Source organism: Salmo trutta, unplaced genomic scaffold (genome assembly GCF_901001165.1).
Source record: "Salmo trutta unplaced genomic scaffold, fSalTru1.1, whole genome shotgun sequence".
In the NCBI taxonomy this organism is placed as follows: domain Eukaryota; kingdom Metazoa; phylum Chordata; class Actinopteri; order Salmoniformes; family Salmonidae; genus Salmo; species Salmo trutta.
This window is the reverse complement of record NW_021822775.1, coordinates 39695-65000: the sequence shown is the minus strand read 5'-3', so window position 1 is coordinate 65000 and position 25306 is coordinate 39695. Positions and strand designations below refer to the sequence as shown.

General features: G+C 45.2%; 1 protein-coding gene and 2 long non-coding RNA genes across 3 annotated transcripts in view; 2 read left to right on the top strand and 1 right to left on the bottom strand.

The window, feature by feature from the left end:
* Nucleotides 1-21109, top strand: part of LOC115184293 (condensin complex subunit 3-like) — a 48384-nt gene extending 27275 nt beyond the window's left edge. The window contains exons 14-22 of the mRNA XM_029745325.1: nt 2902-3021; nt 4849-5082; nt 5399-5580; nt 8377-8539; nt 14113-14280; nt 15216-15336; nt 18633-18680; nt 18844-18913; nt 20787-21109. Of these exons, the coding sequence (XP_029601185.1) occupies nt 2902-3021; nt 4849-5082; nt 5399-5580; nt 8377-8539; nt 14113-14280; nt 15216-15336; nt 18633-18680; nt 18844-18913; nt 20787-20913 (1233 nt within the window). The 3' untranslated portion in view covers nt 20914-21109. The remainder of the gene's footprint in view (nt 1-2901; nt 3022-4848; nt 5083-5398; nt 5581-8376; nt 8540-14112; nt 14281-15215; nt 15337-18632; nt 18681-18843; nt 18914-20786) is intronic.
* On the bottom strand, nt 9159-10211 carry LOC115184295 (uncharacterized). The gene is made up of 7 exons (XR_003874265.1): nt 10168-10211; nt 10056-10111; nt 9764-9909; nt 9689-9722; nt 9464-9585; nt 9284-9351; nt 9159-9239 (listed from the first exon to the last, which is right to left on the bottom strand). It is a non-coding gene; the product is annotated as an uncharacterized LOC115184295 (long non-coding RNA).
* On the top strand, nt 9280-9754 carry LOC115184294 (uncharacterized). The gene is made up of 3 exons (XR_003874264.1): nt 9280-9341; nt 9432-9553; nt 9691-9754. It is a non-coding gene; the product is annotated as an uncharacterized LOC115184294 (long non-coding RNA).
* Nucleotides 21110-25306: the final 4197 nt, after the last annotated feature.

Here is a 25306-nt window from a genome sequence, read left to right as displayed (position 1 = left end):
ACCTAACGTACTGGACCCCCACCATGTCCTCTCTGGTACTGTCTAACCTAACGTACTGGACCCCACCATGTCCTCTCTGGTACTGTCTAATCTAATCTAACGTACTGGACCCCACCATGTCCTCTCTGGTACTGTCTAACCTAACGTACTGGACCCCCACCATGTCCTCTCTGGTCCTGTCTAATCTAACGTACTGGACCCCACCATGTCCTCTCTGGTCCTGTCTAACCTAACGTACTGGACCCCCACCATGTCCTCTCTGGTACTGTCTAACCTAACGTACTGGACCCCCACCATGTCCTCTCTGGTACTGTACTGTCTAACCTAACGTACTGGACCCCCACCATGTCCTCTCTGGTACTGTCTAACCTAACGTACTGGACCCCCACCATGTCCTCTCTGGTCCTGTCTAACGTACTGGACCCCACCATGTCCTCTCTGGTCCTGTCTAACCTAACGTACTGGACCCCACCATGTCCTCTCTGGTACTGTCTAACCTAACGTACTGGACCCCCACCATGTCCTCTCTGGTACTGTCTAACCTAACGTACTGGACCCCACCATGTCCTCTCTGGTACTGTCTAATCTAACCTAACGTACTGGACCCCACCATGTCCTCTCTGGTCCTGTCTAACCTAACGTACTGGACCCCACCATGTCCTCTCTGGTACTGTCTAACCTAACGTACTGGACCCCCACCATGTCCTCTCTGGTCCTGTCTAACGTACTGGACCCCACCATGTCCTCTCTGGTCCTGTCTAACCTAACGTACTGGACCCCACCATGTCCTCTCTGGTCCTGTCTAACCTAACGTACTGGACCCCACCATGTCCTCTCTGGTACTGTCTAACCTAACGTACTGGACCCCCACCATGTCCTCTCTGGTACTGTCTAACCTAACGTACTGGACCCCCACCATGTCCTCTCTGGTCCTGTCTAACCTAACGTACTGGACCCCACCATGTCCTCTCTGGTCCTGTCTAACCTAACGTACTGGACCCCACCATGTCCTCTCTGGTACTGTCTAACCTAACGTACTGGACCCCACCATGTCCTCTCTGGTCCTGTCTAACGTACTGGACCCCACCATGTCCTCTCTGGTCCTGTCTAACCTAACGTACTGGACCCCACCATGTCCTCTCTGGTACTGTCTAACCTAACGTACTGGACCCCACCATGTCCTCTCTGGTACTGTCTAACCTAACGTACTGGACCCCCACCATGTCCTCTCTGGTTTTGTCTAACCTAACGTACTGGACCCCACCATGTCCTCTCTGGTCCTGTCTAACCTAACGTACTGGACCCCACCATGTCCTCTCTGGTACTGTCTAACCTAACGTACTGGACCCCACCATGTCCTCTCTGGTACTGTCTAACCTAACGTACTGGACCCCACCATGTCCTCTCTGGTCCTGTCTAACCTAACGTACTGGACCCCCACCATGTCCTCTGGTACTGTCTAACCTAACGTACTGGACCCCACCATGTCCTCTCTGGTACTGTCTAACCTAACGTACTGGACCCCACCATGTCCTCTCTGGTACTGTCTAACCTAACATACTGGACCCCCACCATGTCCTCTCTGGTACTGTCTAACGTACTGGACCCCACCATGTCCTCTCTGGTACTGTCTAACCTAACGTACTGGACCCCACCATGTCCTCTCTGGTACTGTCTAACCTAACGTACTGGACCCCACCATGTCCTCTCTGGTACTGTCTAACCTAACGTACTGGACCCCACCATGTCCTCTCTGGTACTGTCTAACCTAACGTACTGGACCCCACCATGTCCTCTCTGGTACTGTCTAACCTAACGTACTGGACCCCCACCATGTCCTCTCTGGTACTGTCTAACCTAACGTACTGGACTCCCACCATGTCCTCTCTGGTCCTGTCTAACCTAACGTACTGGACCCCCACCATGTCCTCTCTGGTACTGTCTAACCTAACGTACTGGACCCCCACCATGTCCTCTCTGGTACTGTCTAACCTAACGTACTGGACCCCCACCATGTCCTCTCTGGTACTGTCTAACCTAACGTACTGGACCCCACCATGTCCTCTCTGGTCCTGTCTAACGTACTGGACCCCACCATGTCCTCTCTGGTACTGTCTAACCTAACGTACTGGACCCCACCATGTCCTCTCTGGTCCTGTCTAACCTAACGTACTGGACCCCCACCATGTCCTCTCTGGTACTGTCTAACCTAACGTACTGGACCCCACCATGTCCTCTCTGGTACTGTCTAACCTAACGTACTGGACCCCACCATGTCCTCTCTGGTACTGTCTAATCTAACCTAACGTACTGGACCCCACCATGTCCCCTCTGGTCCTGTCTAACCTAACGTACTGGACCCCCACCATGTCCTCTCTGGTACTGTCTAACCTAACGTACTGGACCCCACCATGTCCTCTCTGGTACTGTCTAACCTAACGTACTGGACCCCACCATGTCCTCTCTGGTACTGTCTAACCTAACGTACTGGACCCCCACCATGTCCTCTCTGGTACTGTCTAACCTAACGTACTGGACCCCACCATGTCCTCTCTGGTACTGTCTAACCTAACGTACTGGACCCTTTATACTGTATTTGCAGCGACTTTTACAGAAGCTTGTTTGTTTAGCTGTGTGTTTTTTTTGTTGTTGTTATTTATCTATGTCATGTTGATGGTTTAATGTTAGTCTTTAACTCTTGAATGCCAGACAAATTCCTGTAAAAGCCCAAATAAGTTAACAGATCCCTCCCTCCCTCCCCTTCTCCTCCCCCCCCTCCCTCTCCTCCCTCCCTCCCCTCTCCTCCCTCCCCTTCTCCTCCCCCCCTCCCTCCCTCTCTCCTCCCCTCTCCTCCCTCCCTCTATCCTCCCTCTCCTCTCCTCCCTCCCTCTCCTCCCTCAGATCCTGCCCAGTATATCCAACGCCCAGCCAGCGGTGAGGAACATGGCAGTCCTGTGTTTGGGGACCTGTGCTCTGCACAGCAAAGACCTGGTCAACACACATCTGGTGCTGCTGCTGCAGGTAACACAATAATAACACCAGGTCTCTGTAGATAGCCCAGCTAGATGAGGTCAGCATCGGTCTCTGTAGATAGCCCAGCTAGATGAGGTCAGCATCGGTCTCTGTAGATAGCCCAGCTCGATGAGGTCAGTATCGGTCTCTGTAGATAGCCCAGCTAGATGAGGTCAGTATCGGTCTCTGTAGATAGCCCAGCTAGATGAGGTCAGCATCGCCCTCGGTCTCTGTAGATAGCCCAGCTAGACGAGGTCAGCATCGCCCTCGGTCTCTGTAGATAGCCCAGCATCACCCTCGGTCTCTGTAGATAGCCCAGCTAGATGAGGTCAGTATCGGTCTCTGTAGATAGCCCAGCTAGATGAGGTCAGTATTGGTCTCTGTAGATAGCCCAGCTCGATGAGGTCAGTATCGGTCTCTGTAGATAGCCCAGCTCGATGAGGTCAGTATCGGTCTCTGTAGATAGCCCAGCTAGATGAGGTCAGTATTGGTCTCTGTAGATAGCCCAGCTAGATGAGGTCAGTATCGGTCTCTGTAGATAGCCCAGCTCGATGAGGTCAGTATCGGTCTCTGTAGATAGCCCAGCTCGATGAGGTCAGTATCGGTCTCTGTAGATAGCCCAGCTAGACGAGGTCGCCCTCGGTCTCTGTAGATAGCCCAGCTAGACGAGGTCGCCCTCGGTCTCTGTAGATAGCCCAGCTAGATGAGGTCAGTATCGGTCTCTGTAGATAGCCCAGCTAGATGAGGTCAGTATCGGTCTCTGTAGATAGCCCAGCTAGATGAGGTCACCCTCGGTCTCTGTAGATAGCCCAGCTAGATGAGGTCAGTATCGGTCTCTGTAGATAGCCCAGCTAGATGAGGTCACCCTCGGTCTCTGTAGATAGCCCAGCTAGATGAGGTCAGTATTGGTCTCTGTAGATAGCCCAGCTCGATGAGGTCAGTATCGGTCTCTGTAGATAGCCCAGCTAGATGAGGTCAGTATCGGTCTCTGTAGATAGCCCAGCTAGATGAGGTCAGTATTGGTCTCTGTAGATAGCCCAGCTAGACGAGGTCGCCCTCGGTCTCTGTAGATAGCCCAGCTAGACGAGGTCGCCCTCGGTCTCTGTAGATAGCCCAGCTAGATGAGGTCAGTATCGGTCTCTGTAGATAGCCCAGCTAGATGAGGTCAGTATTGGTCTCTGTAGATAGCCCAGCTAGATGAGGTCACCCTCGGTCTCTGTAGATAGCCCAGCTCGATGAGGTCAGTATCGGTCTCTGTAGATAGCCCAGCTCGATGAGGTCAGTATCGGTCTCTGTAGATAGCCCAGCTCGATGAGGTCAGTATCGGTCTCTGTAGATAGCCCAGCTAGATGAGGTCAGTATCGGTCTCTGTAGATAGCCCAGCTAGATGAGGTCAGCATCGGTTTCTGTAGATAGCCCAGCTAGATGAGGTCAGTATCGGTCTCTGTAGATAGCCCAGCTAGATTAGGTCAGTATCGGTCTCTGTAGATAGCCCAGCTAGATGAGGTCAGTATCGGTCTCTGTAGATAGCCCAGCTAGACGAGGTCGCCCTCGGTCTCTGTAGATAGCCCAGATAGACGAGGTCAGTATTGGTCTCTGTAGATAGCCCAGCTAGATGAGGTCAGTATCGGTCTCTGTAGATAGCCCAGCTCGATGAGGTCAGTATCGGTCTCTGTAGATAGCCCAGCTAGATGAGGTCAGTATCGGTCTCTGTAGATAGCCCAGCTAGACGAGGTCGCCCTCGGTCTCTGTAGATAGCCCAGCTAGACGAGGTATTGACCCTCTGTCTCTGTAGATAGCCCAGCTAGACGAGGTATTGACCCTCTGTCTCTGTAGATAGCCCAGCTAGACGAGGCTAAGATCCGTATCAGCGCTCTGAGGTCGGTCGTCGACCTGCTTCTCCTCTACGGCTTCACACTGCTGGCTGAACGCCCCGGCCCCAGCCCCGCCCACCAGACCTCCCATTCGCCAGCCGACCAGGAAGACCAGGAGAAAGGGGAGGAGCCGGAGGAAGGAAGCAGCACCGCTCAGTCCATCCTGATGATGCTGTCCGACTTCCTGGACAGCGAGGTGTGTGTTAGAAAGTGTGTGTGTGTGTGGATGCAGGTGTGTGAGGTTTTTGGACAATTTTAAAATGTATTGGGAAGACACACTGTGTGTATTTATGATTCGGTGTGTGTGTATTTATGATTCTCTCTGTGTGTGTGTGTGTGTGTGTGTGTGTGTGTGTGTGTATTTATGATTCTCTCTGTGTGTGTGTGTATTTATGATTCGGTGTGTGTGTGTGTGTGTGTGTGTGTGTGTGTGTGTGTATTTATGATTCTCTCTGTGTGTGTGTGTGTGTATTTATGATTCGGTTTGTGTGTGTGTGTGTGTGTGCACGCAGGTGTCTGAGCTGCGTACAGAGACAGCGGAGGGTCTGGCCAAGCTGATGTATTCCGGGCGGATCACCAGTGCCAAGCTCCTCTCCCGATTGGTGTTGCTATGGTACAACCCCGTCACCGAGGGCGACACCAGACTACGCCACTGCCTCGGAGTGTTCTTCCAGCTGTACGCCCGGGAGAGCAGGTACTACACACCCCTAGATACACTCTGACCCCTAGATACCCTCTGACCCCTAGATACACTCTGACCCCTAGATACACTGGGGATAAACTCTGACCCCTAGATACACTCTGACCCCTAGATACACTCTGACCCCTAGATACACTCTGACCCCTAGATACCCTCTGACCCCTAGATACCCTCTGACCCCTAGATACACTCTGACCCCTAGATACACTCTGACCCCTAGATACCCTCTGACCCCTAGATACACTCTGACCCCTAGATACACTCTGACCCCTAGATACCCTCTGACCCCTAGATACACTCTGACCCCTAGATACACTCTGACCCCTAGATACCCTCTGACCCCTAGATACACTCTGACCCCTAGATACACTCTGACCCCTAGATACACTGACCCCTAGATACACTCTGACCCCTAGATACACTCTGACCCCTAGATACACTCTGACCCCTAGATACCCTCTGACCCCTAGATACACTCTGACCCCTAGATACACTGGGATAAACTCTGACCCCTAGATACACTCTGACCCCTAGATACCCTCTGACCCCTAGATACACTCTGACCCCTAGATACACTGACCCCTAGATACACTCTGACCCCTAGATACACTCTGACCCCTAGATACACTCTGACCCCTAGATACACTCTGACCCCTAGATACCCTCTGACCCCTAGATACACTCTGACCCCTAGATACACTGGGGATAAACTCTGACCCCTAGATACACTGGGGATAAACTCTGACCCCTAGATACACTCTGACCCCTAGATACACTCTGACCCCTAGGTACACTGGGGATAAACTCTGACCCCTAGATACACTCTGACCCCTAGATACACTCTGACCCCTAGATACACTGGGGATAAACTCTGACCCCTAGATACACTCTGACCCCTAGATACACTCTGACCCCTAGATACACTCTGACCCCTAGATACACTCTGACCCCTAGATACACTCTGACCCCTAGATACACTCTGACCCCTAGATACACTCTGACCCCTAGATACACTCTGACCCCTAGATACACTCTGACCCCTAGATACACTCTGACCCCTAGATACACTGGGGATAAACTCTGACCCCTAGATACACTGGGGATAAACTCTGACCCCTAGATACACTGGGGATAAACTCTGACCCCTAGATACACTCTGACCCCTAGATACACTCTGACCCCTAGATACACTCTGACCCCTAGATACACTGGGGATACACTCTGACCCCTAGATACCCTCTGACCCCTAGATACCCTCTGACCCCTAGATACCCTCTGACCCCTAGATACCCTCTGACCCCTAGATACACTCTGACCCCTAGATACACTCTGACCCCTAGATACACTCTGACCCCTAGATACACTCTGACCCCTAGATACACTGGGGATACACTCTGACCCCTAGATACACTCTGACCCCTAGATACACTCTGACCCCTAGATACACTCTGACCCCTAGATACACTCTGACCCCTAGATACACTGGGGATAAACTCTGACCCCTAGATACACTCTGACCCCTAGATACACTGGGGATACACTCTGACCCATAGATACACTGACCCCTAGATACACTCTGACCCCTAGATACACTGGGGATAAACTCTGACCCCTAGATACACTGGGGATAAACTCTGACCCCTAGATACACTGGGGATAAACTCTGACCCCTAGATACACTGGGGATAAACTCTGACCCCTAGATACACTGGGGATAAACTCTGACCCCTAGATACACTGGGGATAAACTCTGACCCCTAGATACACTGGGGATACACTCTGACCCCTAGATACACTCTGACCCCTAGATACACTGGGGATAAACTCTGACCCCTAGATACACTGGGGATAAACTCTGACCCCTAGATACACTCTGACCCCTAGATACACTCTGACCCCTAGATACACTCTGACCCCTAGATACACTGGGGATAAACTCTGACCCCTAGATACACTCTGACCCCTAGATACACTCTGACCCCTAGATACACTCTGACCCCTAGGTACACTGGGGATAAACTCTGACCCCTAGATACACTCTGACCCCTAGATACACTCTGACCCCTAGATACACTCTGACCCCTAGATACACTCTGACCCCTAGATACACTCTGACCCCTAGATACACTGGGGATAAACTCTGACCCCTAGATACACTGGGGATAAACTCTGACCCCTAGATACACTCTGACCCCTAGATACACTCTGACCCCTAGATACACTCTGACCCCTAGATACACTCTGACCCCTAGATACACTCTGACCCCTAGATACACTGGGGATAAACTCTGACCCCTAGATACACTCTGACCCCTAGATACACTCTGACCCCTAGATACACTCTGACCCCTAGATACACTCTGACCCCTAGATACACTCTGACCCCTAGATACACTCTGACCCCTAGATACACTACATGTACAGGACCAGTCAAACGTTTGGACAGATCTACTCATTCCAGGGTTTTTATTTTATTTTTAATATTTTCTACATTGTAGAATAATAGTGAAGACATCAACACTATGAAATAACATCAAGGCAAAGAGTGGCTACTTCATAAAATCTCATATAAAATATATTTTTGATTTATTTAACACCGTTTTGGTTACTACATGAATCATATTTACGTGTTTACTGACTGTGTGTGTTCAGGGCCCACCAGGAGTGTGTGTGTGTGTGTGTGTGTGTGTGTGTTCAGGGCCCACCAGCAGTGTGTTTACTGACTCTGTGTGTGTGTGTTCAGGGCCCACCAGGAGTGTGTTTACTGACTCTGTGTGTGTGTGTGTTCAGGGCCCACCAGGAGTGTGTGGAGGAGTGTTTCCTGCCCACCCTACAGACCCTGCTGAACGCTCCGGCTACGTCTCCACTGGCCGAGGTGGACGTCACGAACGTAGCAGAGCTGCTGGTCGAGCTGACGCGGTCCAGCTCTCTCATAAAGCCTGGAGACCCACAGGTAATACAACCTCATTATACCATCTATACAACAGGTAATACAACCTCATTATACCATCTATACAACCTCATTATACCATCTATACAACAGGTAATACAACCTCATTATACCGTCTATACAACAGGTAATACAACCTCATTATACCATCTATACAACAGGTAATACAACCTCATTATACCATCTATACAACCTCATTATACCATCTATACAACAGGTAATACAACCTCATTATACCGTCTATACAACAGGTAATACAACCTCATTATACCATCTATACAACAGGTAATACAACCTCATTATACCGTCTATACAACAGGTAATACAACCTCATTATACCATCTATACAACAGGTCATATTTAATACAACCTCATTATACCATCTATACAACAGGTCATATTTAATACAACCTCATTATACCGTCTATACAACAGGTAATACAACCTCATTATACCATCTATACAACCTCATTATACCATCTATACAACCTCATTATACCATCTATACAACAGGTAATATAACCTCATTATCCCATCTATACAACCTCATTATACCATCTATACAACAGGTAATACAACCTCATTATACCATCTATGCAACCTCATTATACCGTCTATACAACAGGTAATACAACCTCATTATACCATCTATACAACAGGTAATACAACCTCATTATACCATCTATACAACAGGTAATACAACCTCATTATACCGTCTATACAACCTCATTATACCATCTATACAACCTCATTATACCATCTATACAACAGGTAATACAACCTCATTATACCATCTATACAACAGGTAATACAACCTCCTTATACCATCTATACAACAGGTAATACAACCTCATTATACCGTCTATACAACCTCATTATACCATCTATACAACAGGTAATACAACCTCATTATACCATCTATACAACCTCATTATACCATCTATACAACCTCATTATACCATCTATACAACCTCATTATCCCATCTATACAACCTCATTATCCCATCTATACAACAGGTAATACAACCTCATTATACCATCTATACAACCTCAATATACCATCTATACAACCTCATTATACCATCTATACAACAGGTAATACAACCTCATTATACAACAGGTAATACAACCTCGTTATACCATCTATACAACAGGTAATACAACCTCATTATACCATCTATACAACCTCATTATACCATCTATACAACAGGTAATATTTAATACAACCTCATTATACCATCTATACAACAGGTAATACAACCTCATTATACCGTCTATACAACCTCATTATACCATCTATACACCAGGTAATACAACCTCAGTATACCATCTATACAACCTCATTATACCATCTATACAACAGGTAATACAACCTCAGTATACCATCTATACAACAGGTAATACAACCTCAGTATACCATCTATACAACAGGTAATACAACCTCATTATACCATCTATACAACCTCATTATACCATCTATACAACCTCATTATACCATCTATACAACAGGTAATACAACCTCATTATACCATCTATACAACCTCATTATACCATCTATACAACAGGTAATACAACCTCATTATACCGTCTATACAACCTCATTATACCATCTATACAACAGGTAATACAACCTCATTATACCATCTATACAACAGGTAATACAACCTCATTATACCATCTATACAACCTCATACCATCTATACAATAGTGATGGGGGGGTCCATAGTTATACAGGCCTCTAACACACAGGTAATATTTAATATAACATCTATACAATAGTGATGGGGGGGGTCCATAGTTATACAGGCCTCTAACACACAGGTAATATTTAATATAACATCTATACAATAGTGATGGGGGGGGTCCATAGTTATACAGGCCTCTAACACACAGGTAATATTTAATATAACATCTATACAATAGTGATGGGGGGGGTCCATAGTTATACAGGCCTCTAACACACAGGTAATATTTAATATAACATCTATACAATAGTGATGGGGGGGTCCATAGTTGCATATCACAACATTATTTTGGACCATATATCAATACTTTCGATTTGTAATAAATATCTATATTTATTTATGTTGATAGTTAGCGTCGGCTGTACCTGCGCCCAAATTCCTGTATTTTTCATCCGACAAGCTTGTCCTCCATCTTGTTTTTTTAAATAGTGAGCCAGACAACATCTATTCCCATGACTGATCAGAACGTGTTTTCTCATGACTCTCTACAGCAGACACACGGTGAACAATATGTTTGGAACATCCAATCTCAATAAATCACATTATCCAATACATGTAGAATCACTATACATGTAGAATCACTATACATGTAGAATCACTATACATGTAGAATCACTATACATGTAGAATCACTATTCATGTAGAATCACTATACATGTAGAATCACTATACATGTAGAATCACTATACATGTAGAATCACTATTCATGTAGAATCACTATTCATGTAGAATCACTATACATGTAGAATCACTATACATGTAGAATCACTATACATGTAGAATCACTATTCATGTAGAATCACTATACATGTAGAATCACTATACATGTAGAATCACTATTCATGTAGAATCACTATTCATGTAGAATCACTATACATGTAGAATCATGTAGAATCACTATTCATGTAGAATCACTATACATGTAGAATCACTATACATGTAGAATCACTATACATGTAGAATCACTATTCATGTAGAATCACTATTCATGTAGAATCACTATACATGTAGAATCACTATACATGTAGAATCACTATTCATGTAGAATCACTATTCATGTAGAATCACTATTCATGTAGAATCATGTAGAATCACTATACATGTAGAATCACTATACATGTAGAATCACTATTCATGTAGAATCACTATTCATGTAGAATCATGTAGAATCACTATACATGTAGAATCACTATTCATGTAGAATCACTATTCATGTAGAATCATGTAGAATCACTATACATGTAGAATCACTATACATGTAGAATCACTATACATGTAGAATCACTATACATGTAGAATTCACTATACATGTAGAATCACTATTCATGTAGGAATCAACTATAACATGTAGATCACTATTCATGTAGAATCATGTAGAAATCACTATACATGTAGAAATCAAATCAACTATTCATGTAAGATCACCTATACATGTAGAAATCACTATTCATGTAGAATCATGTAGAATCACTATACATGTAGAATCACTATTCATGTAGAATCATGTAGAATCACTATTCATGTAGAATCACTATTCATGTAGAATCACTATACATGTAGAATCACTATTCATGTAGAATCACTATACATGTAGAATCACTATACATGTAGAATCACTATACATGTAGAATCACTATACATGTAGAATCACTATACATGTAGAATCACTATTCATGTAGAATCACTATTCATGTAGAATCACTATTCATGTAGAATCACTATACATGTAGAATCACTATACATGTAGAATCACTATTCATGTAGAATCATGTAGAATCACTATACATGTAGAATCACTATACATGTAGAATCACTATACATGTAGAATCACTATTCATGTAGAATCATGTAGAATCACTATACATGTAGAATCACTATACATGTAGAATCACTATACATGTAGAATCACTATACATGTAGAATCACTATTCATGTAGAATCACTATACATGTAGAATCACTATACATGTAGAATCACTATACATGTAGAATCACTATTCATGTAGAATCACTATACATGTAGAATCACTATACATGTAGAATCACTATTCATGTAGAATCACTATACATGTAGAATCACTATTCATGTAGAATCACTATACATGTAGAATCATGTAGAATCACTATTCATGTAGAATCACTATACATGTAGAATCACTATACATGTAGAATCACTATTCATGTAGAATCACTATTCATGTAGAATCACTATTCATGTAGAATCACTATACATGTAGAATCACTATACATGTAGAATCACTATTCATGTAGAATCACTATTCATGTAGAATCACTATTCATGTAGAATCATGTAGAATCACTATACATGTAGAATCACTATACATGTAGAATCACTATACATGTAGAATCACTATACATGTAGAATCACTATACATGTAGAATCACTATTCATGTAGAATCACTATACATGTAGAATCACTATTCATGTAGAATCATGTAGAATCACTATACATGTAGAATCACTATTCATGTAGAATCACTATACATGTAGAATCACTATTCATGTAGAATCATGTAGAATCACTATTCATGTAGAATCACTATTCATGTAGAATCATGTAGAATCACTATTCATGTAGAATCATGTAGAATCACTATTCATGTAGAATCACTATTCATGTAGAATCATGTAGAATCACTATTCATGTAGAATCACTATACATGTAGAATCACTATACATGTAGAATCACTATTCATGTAGAATCATGTAGAATCACTATTCATGTAGAATCACTATACATGTAGAATCACTATTCATGTAGAATCACTATCATGTAGAATCATGTAGAATCACTATACATGTAGCAATCACTATACATGTAGAATCACTATTTCATGTCGAATCCTCTATACATGTAGAATCACTATTCATGTATATCATGTAGAATCACTATACATGTAGTAGAATCCCTATTCATGTAGACTCACTATACATGTAGAATCACTATTCATGTAGAATCATGTAGAATCACCTATTCATGTAGAATCACGATTCATGTAGAATCATGTAGTAATCACTATTCATGTAGGAAATCATGTAGATCACTATTCATGTAGATCACTATTCATGTAGAATCATGTAGAATCACTATTCATGTAGAATCACTATACATGTAGAATCACTATTCATGTAGAATCACTATTCATGTAGAATCATGTAGAATCACTATTCATGTAGAATCACTATACATGTAGAATCACTATTCATGTAGAATCACTATACATGTAGAATCACTATTCATGTAGAATCATGTAGAATCACTATTCATGTAGAATCACTATTCATGTAGAATCACTATACATGTAGAATCACTATTCATGTAGAATCACTATACATGTAGAATCACTATACATGTAGAATCACTATACATGTAGAATCACTTACATGTAGATCATATACAGGTAGAATCACTATTCATGTAGACTCATGTCATGTAGAATCACTATTCATGTAGAATCACTATACATGTAGAATCACTATACATGTAGAATCACTATTCATGTAGAATCATGTAGAATCACTATACATGTAGAATCACTATACATGTAGAATCACTATACATGTAGAATCACTATTCATGTAGAATCATGTAGAATCACTATACATGTAGAATCACTATACATGTAGAATCACTATACATGTAGAATCACTATACATGTAGAATCACTATACATGTAGAATCACTATTCATGTAGAATCACTATACATGTAGAATCACTATTCATGTAGAATCACTATACATGTAGAATCACTATACATCTCTCTGTCTGAAGTGTGTTCTCTGGAGGCTAAACGTGTGTGTGTGGGCAGGAGGTGTGTGTCCATGACTACCTGGCAGTGCGTGTGTGCGGTGAGATGCTGAAAGACCCGTCGGCTCCAGAAGTCCGTCTCTACGCCAAAGTACTGAGCAGTCTGGAGCTCAGTGCTGACGGCAACACGACGAGAGACCTGGCGACCCTGTTACAGCAAGTTACACAGGTACAGTACTGACAACGAGAGACCTGGCGACCCTGTTACAGCAAGTCACACAGGTACAGTACTGACAACGAGAGACCTGGCGACCCTGTTACAGCAAGTTACACAGGTACAGTACTGACAACGAGAGACCTGGTCACCCTGTTACAGCAAGTTACACAGGTACAGTACTGACAACGAGAGACCTGGCGACCCCTGTTACAGCAAGTTACACAGGTACAGTACTGACAACGAGAGACCTGGCGACCCTGTTACAGCAAGTTACACAGGTACAGTACTGACAACGAGAGACCTGGTCACCCTGTTACAGCAAGTTACACAGGTACAGTACTGACAACGAGAGACCTGGCGACCCTGTTACAGCAAGTTACACAGGTACAGTACTGACAACGAGAGACCTGGCGACCCTGTTACAGCAAGTTACACAGGTACAGTACTGACAACGAGAGACCTGGTGACCCTGTTACAGCAAGTTACACAGGTACAGTACTGACAACGAGAGACCTGGTGACCCTGTTACAGCAAGTTACACAGGTACAGTACTGACAACGAGAGACCTGGCGACCCTGTTACAGCAAGTTACACAGGTACAGTACTGACAACGAGAGACCTGGCGACCCTGTTACAGCAAGTTACACAGGTACAGTACTGACAACGAGAGACCTGGTGACCCTGTTACAGCAAGTTACACAGGTACAGTACTGACAACGAGAGACCTGGTGACCCTGTTACAGCAAGTTACACAGGTACAGTACTGACAACGAGAGACCTGGCGACCCTGTTACAGCAAGTTACACAGGTACAGTACTGACAACGAGAGACCTGGCGACCCTGTTACAGCAAGTTACACAGGTACAGTACTGACAACAAGAGACCTGGCGACCCTGTTACAACACGTACATTTCCTGATGACACCAAGCTAACCCATGTCTGTGTAGGAGGTGAAGGATCGCATCGCTCTGCGTGCTGTGGAGAAGCTGATTGGACAGCTGCAGGACTCCAACAACCAACCAGATCTCAGCACTACGACACTACAGCCTGTAGATGTCAACACTGAGGGTAAAGAGAGAGAGGAGACTACTACTGAGGGTAGAGAGAGAGAGAGGAGACTACTACTGAGGGTAGAGAGAGAGAGGAGACTACTACTGAGGGTAGAGAGAGAGAGGAGACTACTACTGAGGGTAGAGAGAGAGAGAGAGGAGACTACTACTGAGGGTAGAGAGAGAGAGAGAGGAGACTACTACTGAGGGAGAGAGAGAGAGGAGAACTACTGATGGAGGTGAGAGAGGAGGAGGAGACTACTACTGAGGGTAGAGAGAAGAGGAGACACTACTGAGGGTAGAGAGAGGAGAGGAGACTACTACTGAGGGTAGAGAGAGAGAGGAGACTACTACTGAGGGTAGAGAGAGAGTAGGAGACTACTACTGAGGTAGAGAGAGAGAGGAGACTACTACTGAGGGTAGAGAGAGGGAGACTACTACTGAGGGTAGAGAGGAGGAGAGAGCTACTACTGAGGGTAGAGAGAGAGAGAGAGGAGACTACTACTGAGGGTAGAGAGAGAGAGGGGACTACTACTGAGGGTAGAGAGAGAGAGGGAGACTACTACTGAGGGTAGAGAGAGAGAGGGACTACTACTGAGGGTAGAGTAGAGAGAGAGACTACTACTGAGGGTAGAGAGAGAGAGAGGAGACTACTACTGAGGGTAGAGAGAGAGAGAGGAGACTACTACTGAGGGTAGAGAGAGAGAGGAGACTACTACTGAGGGTAGAGAGAGAGAGGAGACTACTACTGAGGGTAGAGAGAGAGGAGACTACTACTGAGGGTAGAGAGAGAGAGGAGACTACTACTGAGGGTAGAGAGAGAGAGGAGACTACTACTGAGGGTAGAGAGAGAGGAGACTACTACTGAGGGTAGAGAGAGAGAGAGGAGACTACTACTGAGGGTAGAGAGAGAGAGGAGACTACTACTGAGGGTAGAGAGAGAGAGAGGAGACTACTACTGAGGGTCGAGAGAGAGAGGAGACTACTACTGAGGGTAGAGAGAGAGAGAGAGGAGACTACTACTGAGGGTAGAGAGAGAGAGGAGACTACTACTGAGGGTAGAGAGAGAGAGGAGACTACTACTGAGGGTAGAGAGAGAGGGGAGACTACTACTGAGGGTAGAGAGAGAGGGGAGACTACTACTGAGGGTAGAGAGAGAGAGGAGACTACTACTGAGGGTAGAGAGAGAGAGGAGACTACTACTGAGGGTAGAGAGAGAGAGGAGGAGACTACTACTGAGGGTAGAGAGAGAGAGGAGACTACTACTGAGGGTAGAGAGAGAGAGGAGACTACTACTGAGGGTAGAGAGAGAGAGGAGACTACTACTGAGGGTAGAGAGAGAGAGAGAGGAGACTACTACTGAGGGTAGAGAGAGGAGACTACTACTGAGGGTAGAGAGAGAGGAGACTACTACTGAGGGTAGAGAGAGAGGGGAGACTACTACTGAGGGTAGAGAGAGGAGACTACTACTGAGGGTAGAGAGAGAGAGGAGACTACTACTGAGGGTAGAGAGAGAGAGGAGACTACTACTGAGGGTAGAGAGAGAGAGAGGAGACTACTACTGAGGGTAGAGAGAGAGGAGACTACTACTGAGGGTAGAGAGAGAGAGAGAGGAGACTACTACTGAGGGTAGAGAGAGAGAGAGAGGAGACTACTACTGAGGGTAGAGAGAGAGAGAGAGGAGACTACTACTGAGGGTAGAGAGAGAGGAGACTACTACTGAGGGTAGAGAGAGAGAGAGAGGAGACTACTACTGAGGGTAGAGAGAGAGAGGAGACTACTACTGAGGGTAGAGAGAGAGGAGACTACTACTGAGGGTAGAGAGAGAGGAGACTACTACTGAGGGTAGAGAGAGAGAGAGGAGACTACTACTGAGGGTAGAGAGAGAGAGAGGAGACTACTACTGAGGGTAGAGAGAGAGAGAGAGAGAGAGGAGACTACTACTGGGGTAGAGAGAGAGAGGAGACTATACTGAGGGTAGAGAGAGAGAGAGAGGAGACTACTAGAGGGTAGAGAGAGAGAGAGAGGAGACTACTACTGAGGGTAGAGAGAGAGGAGACTACTACTGAGGGTAGAGAGAGAGAGAGAGGAGACTACTACTGAGGGTAGAGAGAGAGAGAGGAGACTACTACTGAGGGTAGAGAGAGAGAGGAGACTACTACTGAGGGTAGAGAGAGAGAGGAGACTACTACTGAGGGTAGAGAGAGAGAGGAGACTACTACTGAGGGTAGAGAGAGAGAGGAGACTACTACTGAGGGTAGAGAGAGAGAGGGAGACTACTACTGAGGGTAGAGAGAGAGGGAGACTACTACTGAGGGTAGAGAGAGAGAGGAGACTACTACTGAGGGTAGAGAGAGAGAGGAGACTACTACTGAGGGTAGAGAGAGAGAGGAGACTACTACTGAGGTAGAGAGAGAGAGGAGACTACTACTGAGGGTAGAGAGAGAGAGGAGACTACTACTGAGGGTAGAGAGAGAGAGGAGACTACTACTGAGGGTAGAGAGAGAGAGGAGACTACTACTGAGGGTAGAGAGAGAGAGGAGACTACTACTGAGGGTAGAGAGAGAGAGGAGACTACTACTGAGGGTAGAGAGAGAGAGGAGACTACTACTGAGGGTAGAGAGAGAGAGAGGAGACTACTACTGAGGGTAGAGAGAGAGAGGAGACTACTACTGAGGGTAGAGAGAGAGAGAGGAGACTACTACTGAGGGTAGAGAGAGAGAGAGGAGACTACTACTGAGGGTAGAGAGAGAGAGGAGACTACTACTGAGGGTAGAGAGAGAGAGAGGAGACTACTACTGAGGGTAGAGAGAGAGAGGAGACTACTACTGAGGGTAGAGAGAGAGAGGAGACTACTACTGAGGGTAGAGAGAGAGAGAGGAGACTACTACTGAGGGTAGAGAGAGAGAGGAGACTACTACTGAGGGTAGAGAGAGAGAGAGGGGACTACTACTGAGGGTAGAGAGAGAGGAGACTACTACTGAGGGTAGAGAGAGAGAGAGACTACTACTGAGGGTAGAGAGAGAGGGGAGACTACTACTGAGGGTAGAGAGAGAGAGGAGACTACTACTGAGGGTAGAGAGAGAGAGGAGACTACTACTGAGGGTAGAGAGAGAGAGGAGACTACTACTGAGGGTAGAGAGAGAGAGGAGACTACTACTGAGTGTAGAGAGAGAGAGGAGACTACTACTGAGGGTAGAGAGAGAGAGAGAGAGAGGAGACTACTACTGAGGGTAGAGAGAGAGAGAGAGAGAGGAGACTACTACTGAGGGTAGAGAGAGAGAGATTGAACTCCTAATGTCTTCATCTCTACAGAGGCTGCCAACCAGGACGTGGACCAGTCTGCCAAGAGGCCCAAGAGAGGTATTACCCCAAGTTACACACCTCCTGCTAACCTCTGACAGGGAAGAGCAACACACATAGTTGATCCTGTGTGTGTGTGTGTGTGTGTGTGTGTGTGTGGTGTGTGTGTGTGTGTGTGTGTGTGTGTGTGTGTGTGTGGTGTGTGTGTGGTGTGTGTCTGTAGGTCAGAGGAAACCCTCCACAGCCAAAGGAGCCAAGAAGTCCAGCAGATCGGCAGAGTCCTCCGAGGAGAGGTGAGAGGAGGGGTGTGTGTTTTGTGGGTGTGTGTGTGTGTGAACATTGTACCATGAAGTAGTATTGTACCAGTAGTATTGTATTAGTAGTATTGTGTTAGTAGTATTGTATCAGTAGTATTGTATTAGTAGTATTGTATCAGTAGTATTGTACCAGTAGTATTGTATTAGTAGTATTGAATCAGTAGTATTGTATTAGTAGTATTGTATTAGTAGTATTGTATCAGTAGTATTGTATTAGTAGTATTGTATTGGTAGTATTGAATCAGTAGTATTGAATCAGTAGTATTGTATTAGTAGTATTGTATTAGTAGTATTGTATTAGTAGTATTGTATCAGTAGTATTGTATCAGTAGTATTGTATCAGTAGTATTGTATTAGTAGTATTGTATTAGTAGTATTGAATCAGTAGTATTGAATCAGTAGTATTGTATCAGTAGTATTGTATCAGTAGTATTGTATCAGTAGTATTGTATTAGTTGTATTGTATTAGTAGTATTGTATCAGTAGTATTGTATCAGTAGTATTGTATCAGTAGTATTGTATTAGTAGTATTGAATCAGTAGTATTGTATTAGTAGTATTGTATCAGTAGTATTGTATTAGTAGTATTGTATTAGTAGTATTGTATCAGTAGTATTGTATCAGTAGTATTGTATCAGTAGTATTGTATCAGTAGTATTGTATCAGTAGTATTGTATTAGTAGTATTGTACCAGTAGTATTGTACCAGTAGTATTGTATCAGTAGTATTGTACCAGTAGTATTGTATCAGTAGTATTGTATCAGTAGTATTGTATTAGTAGTATTGTACCAGTAGTATTGTACCAGTAGTATTGTATCAGTAGTATTGTATCAGTAGTATTGTACCAGTAGTATTGTATCAGTAGTATTGTATCAGTAGTATTGTATTAGTAGTATTGTATCAGTAGTATTGTATTAGTAGTATTGAATCAGTAGTATTGTACCAGTAGTATTGTACCAGTAGTATTGTATCAGTAGTATTGTACCAGTAGTATTGTATCAGTAGTATTGTATCAGTAGTATCAGTAGTATTGTATCAGTAGTATTGTATCAGTAGTATTGTATCAGTAGTATTGTATTAGTAGTATTGTATCAGTAGTATCAGTAGTATTGTATCAGTAGTATTGTATCAGTAGTATTGTATCAGTAGTATTGTATCAGTAGTATTGTATTAGTTTCTTAATTGTCCCTGAATGTTGAAATGGATCCGTTCTGTATATCACCTTTAACTTCTCCTCCTCTCTGTCTCCCTCCCCCTCCTCCTCTCTGTCTCCCTCCCCCTCCTCTCCCTCCCCCTCCTCCTCTCTGTCTCCCTCCCCCTCCTCTCCCTCCCCCTCCTCCTCTTGTCTCCCCCCTCCTCTCCCTCCCCCTCCTCCTCTCTGTCTCTGTCCCCCTCCTCTCCCTCCCCCTCCTCCTCTCTGTCTCTGTCCCCCTCCTCTCCCTCCCCCTCCTCCTCTCTGTCCCCCTCCTCTCCCTCCCCCTCCTCCTCTCTGTCTCTGTCCCCCTCCTCTCCCTCCCCCTCCTCCTCTCTGTCTCTGTCCCTCCCCCTCCTCCTCTCTGTCTCCCTCAACCTCCTCCTCTCTTGTCCTCCTCCTCTCCCTCCCCCTCCTCTCCGTCCGTCTCCCTCCCCCTCCTCCTCTCTGTCTCCCTCCCCCTCCTCCTCTTGTCTCCCCCCTCCTCTCCGTCCGTCTCCCTCCCCCTCCTCTCCGTCCGTCTCCCTCCCCCTCCTCCTCTCTGTCTCCCTCCTCTCCGTCCGTCTCCCTCCCCCTCCTCCTCTTGTCTCCCCCCTCCTCTCCGTCCGTCTCCCTCCCTCCCCCTCCTCCTCTCTGTCTCCCTCCTCTCCCTCCATAGTGATGGGGAGAATGTTCCAGACTCGGTGCCGGTACCTCGTCCATCCCGCCGGGCCAAGACGGCAGCTTTGGACAAAACCAGACTGGACCTCAGTGCCCTCATCAACCAGGAGGCCAACACCTCGTAGAGTCCCAGGTCAGATAGGGTAGAGAGGTCAGAGTTCAGGAGGAGTTTAGCTGCCCAGTGGAATCACTAATGTATCAGAGTAGTGGACATGACAGGTCTCTCACCCTGTTGATCTACAAAAGGAATTCCTATCATCAACCTGAATGAAAAAATGTATTTTTATTGGATTAAATAAAATAAATTAAAATTCTCTCTTCCCGGTTGTGTCTCTCTGCTGTAATTCCCCCTTTGTTATTGAACCTGTATTCCTCCAGGAAGTCACATTGAGGAGAGCTCTGTATTCCTCCAGGAAGTCACATTGAGGTCAGGAGAACTCTGTATTCCTCCAGGAAGTCACATTGAGGTCAGGAGAGCTCTGTATTCCTCCAGGAAGTCCCATTGAGGTCAGGAGAGCTCTGTATTCCTCCAGGAAGTCCCATTGAGGTCAGGAGAACTCTGTATTCCTCCAGGAAGTCACATTGAGGTCAGGAGAGCTCTGTATTCCTCCAGGAAGTCACATTGAGGTCAGGAGAGCTCTGTATTCCTCCAGGAAGTCACATTGAGGTCAGGAGAGCTCTGTATTCCTCCAGGAAGTCACATTGAGGTCATGAGAACTCTGTATTCCTCCAGGAAGTCCCATTGAGGTCAGGAGAACTGGGGGGACGACTGGACTCTGTGTGTGTGGGGGGGGGGGGGTAGACTCTGTGTGTGTGTGTGTGTGGGGGGGGGGGGGCGGGGACGGCTGGACTCTGTGTGTGTGTGTGTGTGTGTGTGTGGGGGGGCGGGGACGACTGGACTCTGTGTGTGTGTGTGTGTGTGTGTGTGGGGGGGCTAGACTCTGTGTGTGTGTGTGTGTGTGTGTGTGTGGGGGGGGGGGGGGGGGGCTGGACGGTGTGTGGTACAGTACTGAGATGGTCATTATCACCGACAGCAACACATTGTTCCAGTTCCTGCCGAACTGCAGACGCGTGACCGATCTTACGTATCAGCCAATCACATCGTATGGAATAGCTATCGGATGATCTACACTGAACAAAAATAAACGAAAGATTTCACTGAGTTACAGTTCATACAAGGAAATCAGTCAAATGAATTAGGTCCTAATCTATGGATTTCACATGACTGGGAATACAGACATCCCTCTGTTGGTCACAGATGCCTTTAAAAAGAAGGTAGGGGTGTGGATCAGAAAACCAGTCAATATCTGGTGTGACCACATGCCTAACGCAGCACGACACATCTCCTTCACATCGAGTTGATCAGGCTGTTGATTGTGGCCTGTTGGAATGTTGTCCCACTCCTTCTTCAATGGCTGTGTGAAGTTACTGGATATTGGCGGGAACTGGAACACTCTGTCGTTCACACGTCGATCCAGAGCATCCCAAACATGCTCAATGGGTGACATGTCTGGTGAGTATGCAGGTCATGGAAGAACTGGGACGTTTTCAGCTTCCAGGAATTGTGTCCAGATCCTTGTGACAAGGGTCCGTGTATTATCCTGCTGAAACATGAGGTGATGGTGGTGGATGAATGGCACCATAATGGGCCTCAGGATCTCGTCACGGTATCTCTGTTGTCGTGTCTTTGGCATCATTAAAGTGAAGACTGTTATTTTATCAAATCAATTCTCTGTAATTATTATTACGTGATTTAAACTAATCATTTAAATGTAATTAACTAGGAAGTCGGGGCACCAAGGAAAATATTCAGATTACAAAGTTATAATTTTCCTAATATAACTTTCAGATATTTTAATATCTGATCGATTAGTCTTCTGATTAATGAATTATTCTTTACCTCACGTTAGTCTCCATTCCAAACGTCGTAAATTGTTGGTTATCTGCACGAACCCAGCCTTCACTATGAGTCATCCATACATCAATTGTGTCTTAAAATCATTTATTTATTATCTAACTAAATAAATCACAGAAATGCATAAACAGACAGTAGATATGGTTACAGGGAAATGATGGGGGAATGTGCCCTAGTGGGCTAAACCGGCGGCTTGTTAGAAGGACTGAGAAGGGCACAAAAGGTAAGAGACACTACAGAGTTGATAATTATAACCATTGAAACGCTAATCCTTTGCACATGAACGCTCACTCATTCGGATATATTTACGCTCAGTGTGTCGTCGTGATCTCTGTTGGAATGTTCATCCGCCCGTCTTTCGTGGTTAGAATGGATAGTTCAGAGTAACATTCAGCCATGTCGTTATAGAATAGATGTTTTGTCGGTCCTCGCATCCAATGGTACATAATCCCTAGCTGCAGACTAGTCATTTAGTATCGAAGAGTTGCTCTTATTCTGTCTGAATCGATAGTCTCAGAGTTTCAACAACCATTACAACCTTAGGTTTTATGGTCTCTCCTCAAACCTTAGCTCCCTCGATGCTCGAGGTACGCGTGGTCTGTCGGGGGTTTATATCCAGAACAGCAGGAAAGGGGCTGTCCCATGACTCCAGATCAATGTCTGTGCTCATTGGGCGGGCCTACGACTCAGTTAAACTCCAAAAGGGAATTGGACTCTCCTTCATTAAACAGTTTAAAAATCACATTACAGAATTTCACAAATAGTTTCATCTTTACTCATTTTTACATTTTAGTCATTCAGCAGACGCTCTTATCCAGAGCGACTTACAGTAGTGAATGCATACATTTCATGATTATTTTTTTGTTTGTGCGGGCCCCCCGTGGGAATCGAACCCACAACCCTGGCGTTGCAAACACCATGCTCTACCAACTGAGCCACAGGGAAGGCCTTACTCATTCATTTTATACAATAATTAGATGCAAGCCTCACAACTGAGACTCTTGTATAAACAGAGTTATGGTAATGTGGCTGTATTGTCTCTCAATGAGTTTCACAAACATTAAACAAAATGGACCGGGTCGGTCGTAGCTGGATTCTTCATTCTCCAGAACATGGACGTTGTTCAGTTCTCAAGTTCTGTGATGTATACCAAGTTCCTTTGTTCTACTGTGAAACCTCTCTCTCTCTCTCTCTCTATACTGCCTGGCCATGAGGAGAGAGACTCCTCTAGGAATTTACGACCTGCGATAACAGAGCCTGGGTGTAGGGGGGAGAGAGAGAGGAATTTACGACCTGCGATAACAGAGCCTGGGTGTAGGGGGAAGAGAGAGAGGAATTTACGACCTGCGATAACAGAGCCTGGGTGTAGGGGGGAGAGAGAGAGGGGGGAATGGTGCTCGCTATACCCAAAGAGGCCCACGTTGTGACACTGCATTCATCTGACTTGCTCTGTTCACAATGTTGACATCAGCAAACTGCTCGCCCACACGACGCCATACATGCTGTCTGCCATCTGCCCGGTACAGTGGAAACCGGGATTCATCTGTGAAGAGAACACTTCTCCAGCGTGCCAGTGGCCATCGAAGGTGAACATTTTCCCCACTGAAGTCAGTTACGACGCCAAACTGTAGTCAGGTCAAGACCCTGGTGAGGACGACGAGCACGCAGACGAGCTTCCCTGAGACGGTTTCTGACAGTTGGTGCAGAAATTCTTCGGTTGTGCAAAACCAGTTTCATTGGGTGGCTGGTTTCAGACGAGCCCGCAGGATTGTGGAGGTCCTGGGCTGGCGTGGTTACACGTGGTCTGCGGTTTTGAGGCCGATTTCTCTAAAACGACGGAGGCGACTCGATGGTAGAGCAATTAACATGAAATTATCTGGCAACAGTTCTGGTGAACATTCCTGTAGTCAGCATGCCAATTGCTCACTCAAAACTTGAGATATCTGTGGCATTGTGCTGTGAGACAAAACTGTACATTTTAGAGTGGCCTTTTATTGTTCCCAGCACAAGGTGCACCTGTGTAATGATCATGCTGTTTAATCAGCTTCTTGATATTCCACGCCTGTCAGGTGGATGGATGATCAAAGGAGAAATGCTCACTAACAGGGATGTAAACACATTTTTTGCACAAAACTTGAGATAAATAAGCTTTATCTGCATACAGAAAATTTGTTTTTAATATACATTTTGGAGAAAAAAAAATCTAAAAACCTGTTTTCACTTTGTCATTATGGGGTATTGTGTGTAGATTGCTGATGCCTGACTGCACAGTAATCTGATCTATTGACCATGTCAGTTAATCATATACGATATAGCCATCTGATGCCTGACTGCACAGTCGATGACGTGGTACGTAAACGCCTAAGCAGTTTGGCAGGAAGTTCCCCATTTACTGTCCTGTCGTATCCGCTATTATGACAACAGGATAACATAGTTTGTCCGTTTTTAAAGAGACACACAAACTTTCCATTGAGGGATGATAAAGGCGAACTAGTACGAAACTGGTAGTATCATGGCAAGATGGCGCTGACGTGGGCAGCTCTGCAGAATTTCGGTTTTTGTACTTCTGTAAAAAACTAAAAAATCCCAAACAGGAGAACAAG